At 33.2% G+C, this 17,625-nt stretch overlaps 2 protein-coding genes and 2 pseudogenes across 4 annotated transcripts; all 4 read right to left on the reverse strand.

Moving 5' to 3' along the window:
* Positions 1-406: 406 nt before the first annotated feature.
* LOC145209166 (arsenite methyltransferase-like) lies at positions 407-4,559 on the reverse strand (annotated as a pseudogene). Its single transcript, XR_013855019.1, has 6 exons — positions 4,544-4,559; positions 3,104-3,372; positions 2,893-3,029; positions 2,634-2,781; positions 2,363-2,494; positions 407-2,036 (listed from the first exon to the last, which is right to left on the reverse strand). The product of XR_013855019.1 is annotated as an arsenite methyltransferase-like (transcript).
* Positions 4,560-6,381: 1,822 nt separating this feature from the next.
* LOC145214573 (arsenite methyltransferase-like) lies at positions 6,382-15,154 on the reverse strand. Its single transcript, XM_080083138.1, has 8 exons — positions 15,044-15,154; positions 14,196-14,464; positions 13,984-14,120; positions 13,722-13,873; positions 11,849-11,980; positions 9,179-9,297; positions 7,730-7,864; positions 6,382-7,533 (listed from the first exon to the last, which is right to left on the reverse strand). The coding sequence occupies exons 1-8, from the start codon at positions 15,087-15,089 to the stop codon at positions 7,441-7,443; spliced, it is 1,083 nt and encodes a 360-aa protein (XP_079939264.1). The 5' UTR covers positions 15,090-15,154; the 3' UTR covers positions 6,382-7,440.
* Positions 15,130-16,406, reverse strand: LOC145214602 (glutathione S-transferase kappa 1 pseudogene; annotated as a pseudogene). The gene has a single exon (XR_013857079.1). The product of XR_013857079.1 is annotated as a glutathione S-transferase kappa 1 pseudogene (transcript).
* Positions 16,407-16,474: 68 nt separating this feature from the next.
* Positions 16,475-17,603, reverse strand: LOC145214591 (glutathione S-transferase kappa 1-like). Its single transcript, XM_080083155.1, has one exon. The coding sequence runs from the start codon at positions 17,601-17,603 to the stop codon at positions 16,914-16,916; it is 690 nt and encodes a 229-aa protein (XP_079939281.1). The 3' UTR covers positions 16,475-16,913.
* Positions 17,604-17,625: the final 22 nt, after the last annotated feature.

The following is a 17,625-nucleotide window of genomic DNA, read 5'->3' on the forward strand; positions in this document are numbered from 1 at the left end:
AACAAAATATGGGATTCAACTCCGGTTCGGTTTTTTAAGAAAATGGAATTTTTGATTTACGGTTCGTGTTTGTTGAATTCAATCGCTCAATTTCTGTTTTCCTCAGCATGGAACCGACTGGTAAAATGTGATGGGATGAATTAAATTGATCTCACCAAGTACAAAGTCGAAATCAGAAGGCCAATCAAGTACAAAATATTCAAACGACTGACGATAAAACAGACAGCTTGACGACGGACTCGATTGTGAGCTTCATGAATTTAGGCATTCACCCACCCGCAGATTAGTTTAAAAGCGGAAACATACAAGTTCTAAGCTAGACTAATGTGCGTAGATATTGGGCCAAAGCTTATTTTATTCGCCAAGTGCCATGAAACACATGTAATCTTTATGCAGTAGTTTGCAACCTTTTTTATTTCAGTGGTAATATTATACTGATATGCAAAAGCGAAAATATTGGTAATTAGTACTTTTACACTTAACATTGACAAGCGAATTAACTTTTGGTGTGCATTGTTGCAAATTAAACTTCTAAAAATTACATTTGTACAAAAAGCACCAGATGACAAATTTTAATTTTAAAACTCATTTACATCACATAGTCACAAGAAAAAGTTGCTCAAAAAGATTTAATCTTGACAAAAATGAAAAGGAAAAAAATGACATGTCAATGGATTCTTGTACCTATGACAAACCAAGTGATTTGGACAAACTGGTTGTAAATGAACTGATAAAAGATTTAATAGTACAAGTCATGTACAGCAAGCACAGTAGAACGTGTGGCATGTCTCACACTGAAACTTAATTGTAATAAATAACACAAAACAATTGCATAGTTGTTTTTATATTAAACCAAGTACGCAAACATAACATCTTAAAAGCATGTTTTGTTACTATGTTTTGACTTATTAGTTTAAAGAAATACTTTACATCAGTGGTTCTTAACCTGTGGGTAATTACCCCCAAAGGGGTAATTTGGCTTTTTAAAAGGGGTAACATAGATTTTCTGTTATAGTTATCATTAGATTCTTGGTTATCATTATTGCAACCAGCAAACATTTTGTAATGAGGGTAAAATTTATTCAAAATAATTCAATAAAAAGTCAATCTTAATAGATTTCTCGGCGTCCTGCCACATTTTCAAAATAAAAAAGAAGTAACTTCGATGGCAAACGTTGTCATGCGCTTCTACTCTAAAAGTCTCAATATGTTTCACTCGTAACCATGCTATTTGTGATGTCATAAAACTAGAACTAGAGTCTCTCGTAAACATCTGTTTCGTATACAATTGACGGTATAGTCCAGTTAGTGATAGGCATTATAGGCGTGAGGTAGCATTTGTTTCTTTTGTAGTAGTAACTAATTTGGACCCCAAAAATATTAGGTGATGTTTTTCTAAAAAGGGGTAATTGATATCCCTCAAAACATTTTGTGGGTAACAACAGAAAAAAGGTTAAGAACCACTGCTTTACATAATCAGAATGCTTGTAAAGGTTAATGCCTGTAAAAAATAAGTAAGGTACGAAAAAATTTGTAGCGCTGTAATAGATAGTAAATAGCCTTAAAACATAGTCTAACTTTGAAATAGAAGTGTGTTTCCTGTTTATAGGACTTGCAAAAAAATGACATCTGTGTTTGTTTTAAAGTGGCAAGTAATTTGTTGCAGGTACTTTAATTAACAGCTTGGGACATTAATATATTCTAATATCATTGCTTCTTAAGTTGACAATAACAAACTAGCTTAAACAAATTACAAAAAAAACTTTTTGTTTCTTTCCAAGTGCAGTTTACATGCCAGCACCATCTGGTACTGTTTGTGTATAGATTTTGAATAATGTTGTGTCTGATATGTGTACATTTAAATGCCAGGTGTGTAATGATATAATCATTTGTGAGGTTATTTTTGTGTGTGGTTAGGACTGGGCAAGCTGATGCATATATAGACACACTTAAGAGGATTTTGATCCACGAGCATCGTTGTTTAACTGCTTTGAGTCAGTGCTAGCTAAAATCACGAAAGGATCTTCCTCTTTGATCTGCAAAAAAATTAATCTTATGTTGCTTTTTACGTGCCAAAATTAATAGGTTTAAGACATGATTTATCATACAGGGTCAGCGTGTTTAGCCATGATCCACCAATTGTGCCCTCCACTGCTTTGCACTCAATAACGTTTAAACAATGTGCAACTAATTCCTAGTTGGTTTTAGTGCAATTTTGTCCCTGTGTGCTCTTTCACCACTAGAAACTAACTCAACTTAAAGCTTAATGTTTTGCAGGTAGAAATTCATGCGACCCCATTATAATAAAGCTTTGGTTATTAAGCCTGCAATATTGGTCTGCAGTAAAGATCATTTAACTTACCAACGACTTCTTTGAGATCAGGTTTGGTAATTTCAAGGTTGCTGCAAGTCACCACTCTGGGAACCTCAAATCCAATTTCTTTTGCCAAGTTGCAAAGTGTTTGCCAATGTAAGGCTCCACTAACACATTCTCCTGCATATTAAATACAGTACAGATATGATATAACCTAACATAATACAGAACTGATAATATTATTGGTATTCAAGTAGGTCTTATTTTTTTTTTTTTTTTTTTTTTAATTTTTTTTATTAAGATTTATTTTTTTACTTACCCCAAAGAACTTCATGCTGTCGTATTTCATGAGATAGTTCTTGGTCTGCATAAACATCACTAAAATATAGTTCACCGCCATATTTCAAAACCCTGTAGGCTTCTTCCAAAACCCTCTTTTTGTGCATAGGTTGATCACACAATTAGATCTGGATATGACAAAAATCATTAATTAAAACTCCAGGCTAGATATTTGACCAGGTCTGATATACTTTATAGAAGCACAATAAACTGCAATTTTTCTGTGTCAAACAACTTACACAATGATATCAATGGATTCATCTTCTATTCCTGCATCTTTCAAGTTTTCAATATACCACTTTACAAATGTAGTATTAGGCTCGGGGTATTTGAAAAGTTTCTGGTGGTAATCAACATACTTGTTTGCCACCTTAAGCTGAAAATAAAAATGTTCTTTTTAAAAAACAAGATTAAAGATTTTATTAATATTTTTGCATAAAAATCAATTACCTGTTCATCTGTCATGTCTATTCCTGTCACAAATCCATTGCTTCCAACCAACTTTGCGATTGCATAACAATCACGACCACTTCCGCTCCCAAGATCAAGTACTTTCATTCCTTCCAAACACTCAGGTACCATCAAACCACAGCCATAATACTTTGAAACCACTTCATCATGCACCTGCTTAATGGATTCAAGAATGTGCTTGGGCATGCGCTGAGCTGGTGTTGTGCATGCTGTAGTTTGCAGGTCATCTGATGTTTGTAGTTTTTCACCTTTAAATGTAATAACTTTAAATATATTAAAGTTAACCAGTATTGTATCAGAGTTATTATAGTAAAAAAATTGAATCACAACTTTTCAACATCATACTCCTTCAATTTATTTAAACCTGTATAGAACAGTGGTACACCACATCTTGACTTGGGGGTAAATACAAATTTGTGTAATACAATATAAAAATATTAGTGAACAAGTGTTAACAAATGTTGCTTGTTATACAAGTGCTATAAAAACTTGCCTATCGGGATTTTGGTGTGTTACGAGCCAAGTAGAGAAATGCTTTTAGTTATTCAACATTTTGCAGATTTAAAAATAAACAGGTGACTAAAAACTGAAAAAAAGATCGCTGGTGAATGAACAAATAGTTAAAAATGTTCAGCCATTTGTTCTGTTTAATCTAGAAAAAAAATATTAGACATTTATCTAAACTGCTTATCATGGAAAATTTGTATAATATGAGATAAATCCTTTAATTACACTACAAATAAAAAATGTGGACAGTTTATTTAAAAAGGTTCTGTGTGAAAAACAGTGAAAAAGTTAACCACATAAAGAGAAAATACTTTAATCATAAACATTACTGCCAAGGTAGTGGTGTATATGGAATACATCGTGTAGACGTTTCGACAATCTCTGTTGTCATCATCAGTAGATGTATTCCATATACACCACTACCTTGGCAGTAATGTTTATGATTAAACTACTTTTCAAGTCCGTGCATAGTGTTCCTGAGAAAATACTTGTTTTAACAACAAGTTTGATTCTATATGTTCTATCACTAAACCAGTGGATCTTAAAATGTTGCACAAATGTTAGGGGACTAAAATAGGTCGTATTATTACAGGTTTAACATCCAATGATTGCAGCTGTCCCTATGTTGTAGTGAGCTTGAAATGAAAATGTCATCCACCATATTAATATTTTCAGTTCTACATAATAAATTAATTTGGCCCATTAATAAATAACCCTTGATAAAAATAAGAATGTTTCTTTTTGCGAAACTTAACTGTCAGCAAAAGTGTAGTTTGACATAAAAAAATGCCAACTGCTATCAGCAATTAAAGTGGACTGAAATGGTAAAATTTGCCAATGTTTTCGCAGCCTTGTCATTTCTGCAAGCAAAAAATATAATTTTGGTGCTATCATTAGATGTAAATGTTTTACCATTTGTGTAATGCATGTCTATATGTGGGAACCATTATTTTCAGTTTTTTTCAATAAATGTTACCAAATTGCTCTGATGATATTTCATAATCTTTTCGACATTAGTTACTTTTTCTATAAATGTTGAGTAAAAATTGCAATGATGATATTTCATGATCAGTAGAATTTTACTTTTTTACGCAAATATTTAATAACTCGAAATTAATTTGCTGCAAGTTAGGAATTAATTTCTTATTGTCAGTAAACTAAAATATCAAATAAAAGTGCACTATAAAAAATTAAACAATATTCTACTTTGGGCAGGGTTCCCGTGGGTATGGAAAACCTAGAAAGGTTATGGAGTTTGACATTGTATTTTTAAGGCCTGGAAAAGTTTTGAAAAAAGCCAACTTTGGAATTTGGCGCCTGAAAATGGCAGATAGAGATAGGATTTTCAAATGACATAACGTTTGTATATTTGTCGCAAGTAAATTGGCAAGATATACAAGTCTTTTTTCTAGTTTTACTATGGGAATTGTTCGATTTTTTTCGAATAAGGTTACGGAAATTCGTTTTTTTCTTCTTAAAAAGTTTTGGAAAAGACATGGAATTTATAAACAAAAATTGGGCGGGAACCCTGTTTGGGGGCCTTAGAGTTTCTGCTGCTGCATTTCTTGCTTAAGCATGCCAATGTACTTCTTTGTTTTGTGTCTAATATTGTTCTAATACTGTATACCTATTCCACAAATTCAACCTTATTAATTTTGCTGAAGATTCATTTATTTAAGCTGCTATTTTTGAAATCAAACATGTTTGTGATGTCACTTGTGTAAATATTGAAAGTTAATAAATGAAATGGGCTAGTACGCCCCTTTTCTTGATTAAGCAGAAGTGATTTTGATGTAAACTTAATAAAAAAGATTTCAATCGAAGTCAAATTCATTTTTTGTCAACACATGTTTTTCACAAAACACAATTATCAAGTCAATATTAAAAATATATAGCCAAGACGAATTAAAAAAAATACTTTTAACATAAATTTTGCTGCATACAATCTACAATAATAAAGCTTGGCAATAAAAGTTATTTAGGACTTAAATAATTAGGTAAAAGCTTCACAAGACCAAGAAGTTTAATTCCAATAACACTATAAAAATACTAATTAATTCAGCTCAATTACTATTTGTAGTTGATCCAACTCTGATTTGAAAACTTTTAGGGATAAAAAAAATGGTACACTTGAAAACAATCCCAAAATATTAGGTGAGTTTGAAAGTAAAATTACCACTTGGTTGCAAGTTCTTGTTTAGTATTAAAAAAACATTCTGTTCCGTTCACCCACCGAGGATTGGTGTGAAAGTTGAAACAAACAAACTGTAGGCATCCGTACCCAGATTTTGGGACAAAGTTATGTTTAGAAGAGGGTGGGGTTGGACAGAAAAAAAACCACTCGTGAAAAAAATGCATTTTGGACTGATTTACTTATCGTGAGATCTCAACTTTTCAACTTAAAATTTGGGCATTCCTTCCGTTATTTAAATATATTGTAGATTCTGTTCAACAACCAGTCAACTACTAATGACCATGTTACATATCCTGGACAACTGTAAAATTATTGAATTTAGGAAACAAAGTTATGATTCAAAAAATGACCAAAAAACATTTTGAAGTTTATTTTGTTTTCCAAATGCCAGAAACACATATAAACTTCATGCAGTTTGCAGCCTTTTTTATTGTAGTGGTAATATTATATTGATATGCAAAAGCAAAACCATTGTAAATAACACTTTAACACTTGAAAGGCAGATTCATTGTTACAAATGAAACTTAACTTCAAATAATTACATTTGTACAAAATATAACCAGATGACAAAATTTTATTTATTTACATCACATAGTTACAAAAAGAAGTTGCTCAGATAGATTGTCCTCAGTAGTTGTCTTGACAAAATGTAAAAGGAAGAAATGATATGTAAATCAATTCTTCTACCAATGACAAACCAAGTAATTTAGGCAAAATGGTTGTAAATGAACTAATGAAAGATTTAATAGTACAAGTTACATACAAAAAACACAGTAGAACATGTGGCATGTCTCACACTGGAACTTAATTGTAAATAAATAAAATCACATGTAAAACCATTGCAGTGTTGTTTTCATATTAAACTAAGTACGTAACACAAAATCTGAAAAGCATGTTATGTTAGTCTTGTATAACTGGTCTAAAACTGTTAAATAGTACATCTTGACCTCCTAGAGTTAAAAAGTTTATAGTATGATGGGTAATTTTACAAATCAATATTAATTCAAAACGGGTAAGTTAACTGCAGTTAGTATGTAAAAATTAAAATATATAATTGTTTTGTATGCCATAAAGTGTATTAAAAATGTTTTTTTAAACATTATGTTACACACTGATTATTAAAATCCCTTACATGATGAACATGCTTGTAGAATGGAAAGGTGATGCCTGTAAAAACTAAGGAAGGTCGCAACAGTTTTTTAACAACTTTTGCAATGCTTTGATAGTTAGTTCATAGCCTTAAAATATAGTGTATCCTTAGATAGAAATGTGTATACTGTGTATAGAACTTGAACCGCAAGAAAATGGCACATGGGTATGTTATAAAATAGCAAGATATTTGTTGCAGGGATTTTAAATAGCAAATTAACAGACACTAATATATTGCAACAACATTGGTTATTTAGTTGACACTAACAAACTGGCTTAAATAAATTACAGTAAAACTTCATTTGTTTCTTTCCAATGGCAGTTTACATGCCAGCACCCTCTGGTACTGTTTGTGTACATAATGTAGTGTGTAAAATGTGTATACTTTAAAATGTGTATAGGGTGTGTAAAGATGCAAACATTGTGTGGTTATGAGTGAGCAAGCTGATGCATATATAGACACACTTTAACAGCATTTTGATCCACAGCATTGAGCTCCGTTGTTTAACTTCTTTGAGTCAGCGCTAGCTAAAATCACGAAAGGATCTTCCTCTTTGATCTACAAAAAATGTATGTAATGTTTGCTGTTTTACCTTAAGTTTCACCTAGTGCGCACTAAACACAGTTTTAAAACCATGACATCAATTCTCTGTTACTTGAATAATGTTTGCAAAAATTGGATGATATATTCTAGATTTGAAGCACCTCCTGTATAATAGCCAGATATTACAACATAGAAATGACATGTTTCTAACCTCTGCAACTGTGGCACAACAGGGTGCACTTTTGTACAAAAAATCTTCTTTAAAACGAGAATTTTGCAGGATGGCAAGTGTCCTTCCACTGACAATTACAGGTTTCCCCTCAGGAAAGGTTGTGTGTCGATCCAACTGTTTAAAAATGCCATGTTTATGTCTAACAATTGATCTGTAGCTACATTTGTTTACATCTACACACAGTAAAACAAGCATATGTATTGAATAGTTTACTTTTAAACACAAATTTGGGGAAGTAAGTGTAATCACTCAACCAATTAGGCTAAAATGTAACATAATAAATTCTTATCATAATAATCAAATTGTAGACACCCTTTGGAATCTCTTTAAAGACCTTTAACAAAAAATAAGTATTGTGTTTTTGTGTGTTTTAGCCAATAAGCAATCTTTAACTTTATGTTCATCAAGAACATTTGGCCGGATTTATCGACACCTAATGATTGCGAGTTTATAACTCAACAAAACTATAAGGTATAAAACCTTGATAAGATACAAAACCCCAAGCAAGGGGTGTCCAACTTAAACATGCTGCCGTGCCAATTTAGGTTTCAAAATATACTCGCCAGCCAACGTTTGGTACTTTTTCAAAATCATGTCTTAAACTTCTTAATGGCACGGGCACAATCCGAGTATTTTGCCATTATGTAGAACCCTATTAAATAATTAGAAAAAAAAATGTATCGTCAAATGCGAGTACACTTGTTTATGATACTCCAAAAACCTTTTATTATGTTTTTGCAACACAAGATACAAATAGTTTCTGATGGGGGTTAAGTTTTGTCAAAAAAAGCAATTAAATTAGTGGGTTGTGTAACTTTACTACAGATAATCTTTACTGAAGTTAAAATAAAGGTCAAGAAGAATCAATAGAAATGAATTTAATTACATGACAAATCCTAATGTGTACCATCTAAATGTACAAAAGCTTGTGTGCCATCTTTGAATGTCCTGCATGCCACTTCTGGCATGCGTGCCTTGTGTTGGACACCCCTGCCCTAAGCATCCAAGTTAAAGATGCACATGATAGGATTGCGGCGCCAAAGCAGTTGATTTCTAATCGCCAAAAAGACTGGGTAGTAACCCATTTGTTCGACCTTGATACTTCTCTGGTAGTGTCTGTCCGACCAGTGTACACATGAACTCCTGGATTACATACTTTAAAATATAGTCGTTTTAAAAATAAATATATTTTGGAGGCTAATGGGTAAAACGCTATTTTTGGGGCTAGTGGGTAAAACTCTTTCTTGACCAATTGGTTGGAACAAACCAGTGTCAAAAAACAAGAAAGAAAACAAATATAGACAAAACTACTGTACCTCCCTTCAGGGAAGGCACCAAAAAACATGCTGCATGGAAGAAAAAAGGCAAACAAAGTGAAAACAAAATGTGTCCCTTAATAAACCAATGTTAATCATCACTAATTTTTACCTTGAACTCATTTTCACATCCAGTTATGGAACCATTGTAAACAACTTGAGTTATTTCACGATTTGAATCCTTGTGAGTTTTAAAAAGGCGATATACAACAGATGCAAACCTGGCATCACCTGAGTAAAAAGATTAAGATTAAACCAAAAATGTTGTCATAATCTTCTTTAATGCACTCGATATGAAAGGTTTGTGTATCAAGCTATAATAAACACTAAAAAGGTGGCTTTCTAATATACTATGATTTACAGTAAACAAATGTTGCAGTGATTTGTAATTTCTTAAAGAAAAATTATTAGTAAGCCTTAAACCAACTTTAAAACAGTTTTGACTGTACTCTTTTTGCATCATTATTGTCATATAATCACTAGAGCAGAAAAATTGAATGGAAAAAAATATTTTTAATCTTTTGCTTTGACCTTGATATTGTTGTCCAACGTCAGTTTTTAAACACAAATTTTCCTAGAAAGCCTTAACAATTGTACCACAGACACTATAAATTAAAAAGACAGTTGCTACAAAGGTATACATAACAAATTGTTTTTCACTTAACTTTGTTTTACATAACAAGTACCAACTAGAAGGGTGGCTTAGCACATATTGCCCTTGCACATACACTATGATCTATTTTAAAACATAAATATATTTCATATGCTTATTTTGAATTGGGTCCCATATTAGCCATCGTCTTTTATAACCTTGGTTGTTTCTGCGAGCAAAAACTCATGGGTCCCCACACATGCAAAGTTGTAGATAATGCATATCAATAGATAACAATGAGTAAGTTTGGTATTGTGAAGACAAACACAGTGATTGGTACTGTGCACATGTAAATATGCTATATGGAGTAAAAACTATTTAAATTAAAAAACTCATTTTAGGGGGCTAGTAGGATAACTAATTGAGGTTCAACACACACAAACTTAAAAGTAGGAAACCACAATGACTCAATCAATAGTACTGCAAAATTACAGTCCAATCTGCCAACGTTTAAAATTTCAACCACTAGAGGTGTTTTGAGCAACAACCGTTAATGTTTCTGACGTCAAAGGGCTGTTAACAACCCCTGAACTGCAATGGCGCAATAACGATAATTGGCATACTTTACAAGCTATCCAAATTTTAGCCAATTCTGACATTGTTTACAAACTCACCCCTTTTAGGGGGCTAGCGGGGTAAATACTAGGGTTATCTGGACAAACAAAGTGGGATGCACATCTACATAACTATATCTACCATCTGTATAAGTTTTAGCCACATCCATCAAGCATTTGATAGAAAAACGAGTCGGACAAACTTCGGGGGAAAATACCATTTTAGGGGGCTAGCGGGGTAAATACTGGGGTTATCAACAAAAACAAAGTGGGATGCACATCTACATAACTATATCTACCATCTGTGTAAATTTCAGCCAAATTCATCAAACATTTGATGGAAAAACGAGTCAGACAAACTTCGGGGAAAAAATACCCATTTTAGGGGGCTAGCGGGGTAAATACTGGGGTTATCAACAAAAACAAAGTGGGATGCGCATCTACATAACTACATCTACCATCTGTGTAAATTTCATCCAAATCCATCAAGGATTTGATGGAAAAACGAGTCGGACAAACTTTGGGTAGAAGAAAAAAAAAAAAAAAAAAAAAAAACATTTTCAGTAAAATCAATATGTGTCCCCTTCAGGGAAGGGGACCCATAATTACCTGTAGTAACCTCTCACGGTGCAGACACCGAACGACCGTGTAATGACCTTATGACACCACTTTCAATACCACTCAGTCCTTAGTGTTTAACAATATACCGTAGTTTTGTGAAATTTATACATGACTTAAGTATTGATTCTTGAATTGATTTGTCAAAAATAAAGAGGCGATGTTATGACGAAAAATCATGTTTGTAATACCTACAAGTTGACCTTTGGTGACCCGGTCATGCCATGCCATGTCATGCCACGGCAAAGCTGACAAGAAAATTTAAAGACCATTTGTCATGGCTTTCGAAACATTTTTTTTCATCTTTAAGTTGATCAACAAAGTTTTGTTTGACATATATGAAATGAAAGCACATTTATCGAGTTTATCATGTCTCAGGTGTGAAACCTTCGCCAACACTGAAAATATGCATGGTAACTTAATATAACGACATGGCAATGCTGCACAAATACAGCTGATTTCCAATTGCCAAAATCACAGTCTCATAAACGTCTGTATCTATTTGACTGACAGTGTACATATATTATAGGCTGGTAACCATTTGGCCAATTAAGGCAAAATTTTAAGTACAAAAAAGTAACCTACTGCGAACAATTGTTTAAAATTTCAGCACATTGGGGATTGTCTTTCTGGCCTAAAACTTAAACCGATTATTTCGGGGTTAAAGGAGTGAATCCAATAAAAAGTTAGAAAAATCTTTAAGAAATACCTTACACTGCACCAACCAACAAAGCATGAAACTCCCAGATTATGTACTTTAGTCAGTACACCTGTTTTAAAAATTTTAGAATTGGGTTCCATTTTTTATACTAATATTCTTGTTTTAAAGGTTTTGTACCAACCATTATGAATATTTTTAAGACAAGATTGTTTTGCAGGTAGAGATTTATAGGGACCCCATTATTATAGCATCGTTGGTTATAAGCCGGGATATTGTAGTTAAGAGCATTTAACTTACCAACAACTTCTTTGAGATCAGGTTTGGTAATTTCAAGGCTGCTGCAAGTCACCACTCTGGGAACCTCAAAGCCAATTTCTTTTGCCAAGTTGTAAAGTGTTTGCCAATGTAAGGCTCCACTAACACATTCTCCTGCATATTAAATACAGTACAGATATGATATAACCTAAAACTAGAATGGTGGCTTTCTGATATACTTCCATTTTATATATTCTATACGATATTTACCAATTTACTATACACACCATTTGATATGATTTGATTATTTTTGCACACTAAAAGGAATGGGTCCCCACACGCGTGTTTGTGCGGATTTACGGTAAACAAATGTTGCGGTGACTTTTAGATTTTTAAGGACAAATTTGTAGAAAGCATTAACCCAACAATAAAAAATTTTTGCTCGTATTCTTTTTGCACTATTATTGTCATATAATTACAAAAACATTAAAAAAAACGAAACAAATACTTTAATTTAATCTTTTGCTTTGACCCAGATATTAATCTCTTGCTTTGACCCAGATATTGTCGTCCAAGGTCAGGTTTCAAACACATATTTTTCTAGAAAGCTGTAACAGTTGTGTTACAGACACTTTAAATTAAAAAGCAATTTGCTACAAGTGTATACATAACAAATTGTTTTTCATTTAACTTTGTTTCGCAAAACCATTGACCCGTAGTAACTCAGAGTGCACACGCCAAACGACTGTTTGACCTATTGACACCGTTTTCAATAGCACGCCGTCCTTACTGTTCAACAACACCGTTTAACCTAATTTATACATGCCTTGAGTGTTGATTCCTAAATTTATTGCCAAAAAAACGCTACGTTATGACGAAAGAAAGTTCTGAACTGTGTTAGTAATACCTACTAGTTGACCTTAAGTAACCCGTGGTCATGCGGCGGCCGACCTGACAACGAGCATTTAAAAAAAAGCATTTATCTTGCAAAAATGTCAAGTTTATTTTTTCAACTTTATTTTGATTAACAAGTTTTGCTTGACATATACGAAACCGAAGCACGCTTATTAGGTTTAAATCACGTCATAGGTGTGAAACCTTTGCCAAAACTGAAAATGTGAGTGATAACTTAATAAAACGAAATAGCATTGCTGTGCAAAACAGCTGATTTCTGATCACCAAAACGACGTCTCGTAAAACGTCTGTCCGACGTCAAGCTGCGCCCTCCTGCTATCGTAAACCAGTGAGTTACTCTCTTGGGACTTCTGCCTACAGTGTCTTTCTTGACCAAACGAGCGTTAGACACATTTACGTTTCGGGGGCCTGTGGGTGAACCGCTGGGTAATTCAGGGTCAAACTTCTGGAGGATCAAGTTTGGATTAATAACTAACATATGTCCAATTTGAATAAATCTGAAGCACTCTTTCTTTACCAAACCAGCGTTAAAAATTTTACGTTTCGGGGGCCTGTGGGTGAACCCCTGGGTCATTCAGGGTCAAACTTCAGGAGGATCAAATTTTGGTTAATAACTAACATCTGGCAAAATTTAAACAAATTTGAAGCACTCTTTCTTGACCAAACGCATATAACAAACCATGTTTTAAAAATTTTGCATTTTGGGGGCCTGTGGGTGAACCGCTGGGTAATTCGATGTCAAAATTAAGGAGGATCAAACTTAGATTAATAACTAACATCTGTCCAAATTTGAATAAATTTAAAGCACTCTTTCTTGACCAAATGCGTTTAACAAACCAGCGTTAGACAGAAAAAAAATACGGACAAAAACAATATGTGTCCCCTTCAGGGAAGGGGACCCATAATAACACAGATCTGATAATATTATTGGTATTCAAGTAGGTCAGCTGTAACTTTGAAAACAACTGTGTTTTCCCTGATGATTACTTTTTTTACTTACCCCAAAGAACTTCATGCTGTCGTATTTCATCAGATAGTTCTTGGTCTGCATAAACATCACTAAAATATAGTTCACCACCATATTTCAAAACCCTGTAGGCTTCCTCCAAAACCCTCTTTTTATCCTTGCATAAGTTGATCACACAATTTGATCTAGGAATAACAAAAATTGTAACATTAAAACTTCAGGCGAGACTTTTCACCAGGTTTAATATACTTTTTAGAAGCACAATAAACTGCACTTTTTATGTTTAATGACTTACACAATGATATCAATGGATTCATCTCCTATTCCTGCATCTTTTAAGTTTTCAATATACCCCTTTACAAATGTAGTATTTGGCTCAGGGTATTTGAAAAGTTTCTGGTGGTAATCAATATACTTGTTTGCCACCTTAAGCTGAAAATAAAAATGTCCACTTTAAAAAAACAAGATAAAAGATTTTATTGATATTTTTGCATAATAATCAATTACCTGTTCATCTGTCATGTCTATTCCTGTCACAAATCCATTGCTTCCAACCAACTTTGCGATTGCATAACAATCACGACCACTTCCGCTCCCAAGATCAAGTACTTTCATTCCTTCCAAACACTCAGGTACCACCAAACCACAGCCATAATACTTTGAAACCACTTCATCATGCACCAGCTTAATGGATTCAAGAATGTGCTTGGGCATGCGCTGAGCTGGTGTTGTGCATGCTGTAGTTTGCAGGTCATCAGATGTTTGTAGTTTTTCACCTTTAAATATAATAATTTTAAATATATTAAATTTAACCAGTGTTTGTATCATAGTTATTCGAGTAAAGAAATTGAGCCTAGGATTAGCAACATTTTAACATCATGCTCCTTCAACTTTTTCAAACCTACATACAACAGTGGAACACTACCTGTTGACATAAGGGTAAATACAAATTTGTGTGCTATTGTAACAGAATAAATATATTAGTGAACAGGCATTTTGTTTGTTATCTGTCTATAAAAAACTTGCCTATGGGATTATGGTGGCTATAATGGTATGTTACAGGTCAAAAAGAAAAATGCTTTTATTTATTTGACATTTTGCATACTAAAACATAAGAAGGTGTTCAACAATCTGTTCTCTTAAATCTAGAAATAAAGTTAGACATTTATCTAAACTGTTTATCATAGAAAATTTGGATATTATAAGATAAATCCCTTATTTACACTATATACAAATTAAAAACAAAAAATGTAGACAGTGGAGTTAAAAAGGTTCTGTGAGAAAAGCAGTGAAGAAGTTAATCACAGAGAAAATACTGTAAATGCTAAACAATCAACTAAGCCAAGTTTACCTACCATAATATTTTTTGACACTGTCAGTGATCTCGGAGCTAACAGACATGACAGATAATCAGTTCAAGTTACGTAAAAACTAATGAAAATCTATTTAAAAAACAAAAAGCAACAAATATATTAAAAGTACAATGCAAAAACAAACAAACACATGGACCAAACTGACCACAGGGCATTATGATGAGTTTACAATTTATCTCTGTTGTTTGCTCATTGATATGTGGTATGATATTGACCAACACCGTTAGTAACAATGTGCATTATAAAAAAAGTTTATCATCATTTTTATATTACTCATAGTACTGTTTTCAGGCTAAGATGTTTTAAAATTCAAAAAAAGACACTTCTAATTTTCTACCAAAACAGTGATTGTCTGTACATGAATTAAACATTTGATCGCAAATTTCAAGCACAGATTGTAAATTGTTAATGGTATACTAAACTTGTCTGTCTGTTTAAATGATTTTAAATACCTATATCTTATGAATATCATACACTCTGGTACTCGATTTAAAAGATTAACTTCTGTTACAACATAAGGTATCAAAAAAGATCAAACCAACCAGTCCCAAAAACCTTTTTAGCATGATTTAAAGTAGGAAATTATCATTGTCCTTAACTTTTAATAAATAGTGGCACAAATAAAAAATGAGATAAATAGAAAAAATGGGATACATTAGAAATTCTCAGTTCAAATTTTATGTATTGGTCCATGCCACTTTTCATTTATTAAATAAGCCAGCAAGAAAAGTTTGTCATAACCAAAGAGCAAAACTGGATCAGGATCTAAATGTGCAATAAAAGTTGGTGTACCAAAAACTCCTTGCTTTACAGCAAAGTTTGTGGTATCTTTTAACTTTTGTTTGATTTCATCTGATTTAGATAATCGTATTACATTTTCTGCATCAACACTTGACAATCCACCATCCATACAAGCAGCTTTAAGGCTCTCACGTTTTGTGGCATCTATATCTCTGGACCATATGCGAAGATAAAGTTCTCTAGACACTGATTCTAACACAGCAGGGTGGTGCTGTTTAATGGCTGTGAGCAGTCTTTGTGGCTGCAGGGTTCCCTTTTCAAACAACACATGCTGTACATTGGCTGGTCTCACCAATGGTATGTGATTATACTCAGCAATTAACCTTAGTTCAACTTTGGAAAATTTGGCCTGGTTAGGTGATGGTGGTTTTGCCTGATTTGCTTTCAGTACTGCCCCAAGAAGCAGTGGTTGCAAATTCAGATCCATTTTCTTCCATTTTTTATGGTGGCTTGATAATGCTTCAAAACCAATCCAAGAATATGGAGATGCAACATCATAAAACATATCAACTGCTATTTTTTTCACAGCTGAGTTCATTGTTTTTAAGAAACAATCGCACCTTATATTAAAATGCTTTAACACTAGCTAAATTGATAAATTTTTGTAACAGATTACAAATAGGCAATACAAAAACATACACACAATAGATTGCAAATAGCTATAAAATTATTTAGTAAATGTTTTGTTGTCCTCGTATGTGAAGTAAAGTTGCTTCTATTTCAAAAGTTTTGAAACATTTGTATTAAGGATCTTTGTTGGTATGACACATTTTTCGGCCCTCTAAACTGATAGTAGCCAGACATGAAGAAGTTTTTGGGACTGTTTGTTGCCAAAATATAAATTTTGCCTAAAGTGAAAAACTTATTTTACGACTATTTTTTTCACAGGGTTGGTAGTTTTTAGACAGAGGTACAAAGGACATGCTATCTATTGCAAATGCTCTTGTAAACAATATAACCACATTAAAAACTGTCGAAGTTTGGTTTTGGCATAAAAGTATCAGTAAAAATTGAAACAAAGGAGGAATTAAAAGTCCGGGGTTCAAAATATCTACATCTTGGAATTATTGGTAACTGTCTCATTTCCTGGCCACTCTTGATTTAGGTAGTGGCATAAAAGGAAAAACCTATCAACACCAAACAAAGTTATAGGCCCATCTTTTAAATGCACAACATAAGTTGGAGCACCAAATGCACCAGCATTACATGCAGCTTGTGTATGGGCCTTCAACTCATCTTTAACTTCATTCGTTTTTATCAACTTGAGCATTTCCTTTGTTTCCAAATCCTGCAATCCGACTGCTTGACAGGCAGCTGTTAAGCTGTCATCAGTAGTTATATCTTCATCTCTTACCCAAATTCTGTGAAACAATGCTCTTGATAAAGATTCAAGATGGCCAGGGTGTTTATTCTGTACAACTGTAAGCAAACGTTGTGCCTCCAATGATCCTTTTGTAAACATCACATTTGGAACATCCATGGGAAACCGAAATGGAATACCATAATATTTGGCAACATGAATCAAGTCTTTGGTCATGTATTTAGATTTAGCTTCAACTAGACCCGGAGGCCTGTTGCCTGTCAATCCCATAATTCCACGTAAAGATACAGGTTTCAGTTTAAGATCCATGTTATCCCATTTTGTATTGTAGTGCGTTAATATTTCAAAGCAAATGTAGGTGTATGGGGAGAGAACATCATAAAATAGCTCCACTGCTACCTTTTTGCCAACCTGACTCATTTTCAGCACAGTAGTTAGTTAA

This window comes from Phallusia mammillata, chromosome 1 (genome assembly GCF_965637545.1).
Source record: "Phallusia mammillata chromosome 1, kaPhaMamm4.hap1.1, whole genome shotgun sequence".
Classification (NCBI taxonomy): domain Eukaryota; kingdom Metazoa; phylum Chordata; class Ascidiacea; order Phlebobranchia; family Ascidiidae; genus Phallusia; species Phallusia mammillata.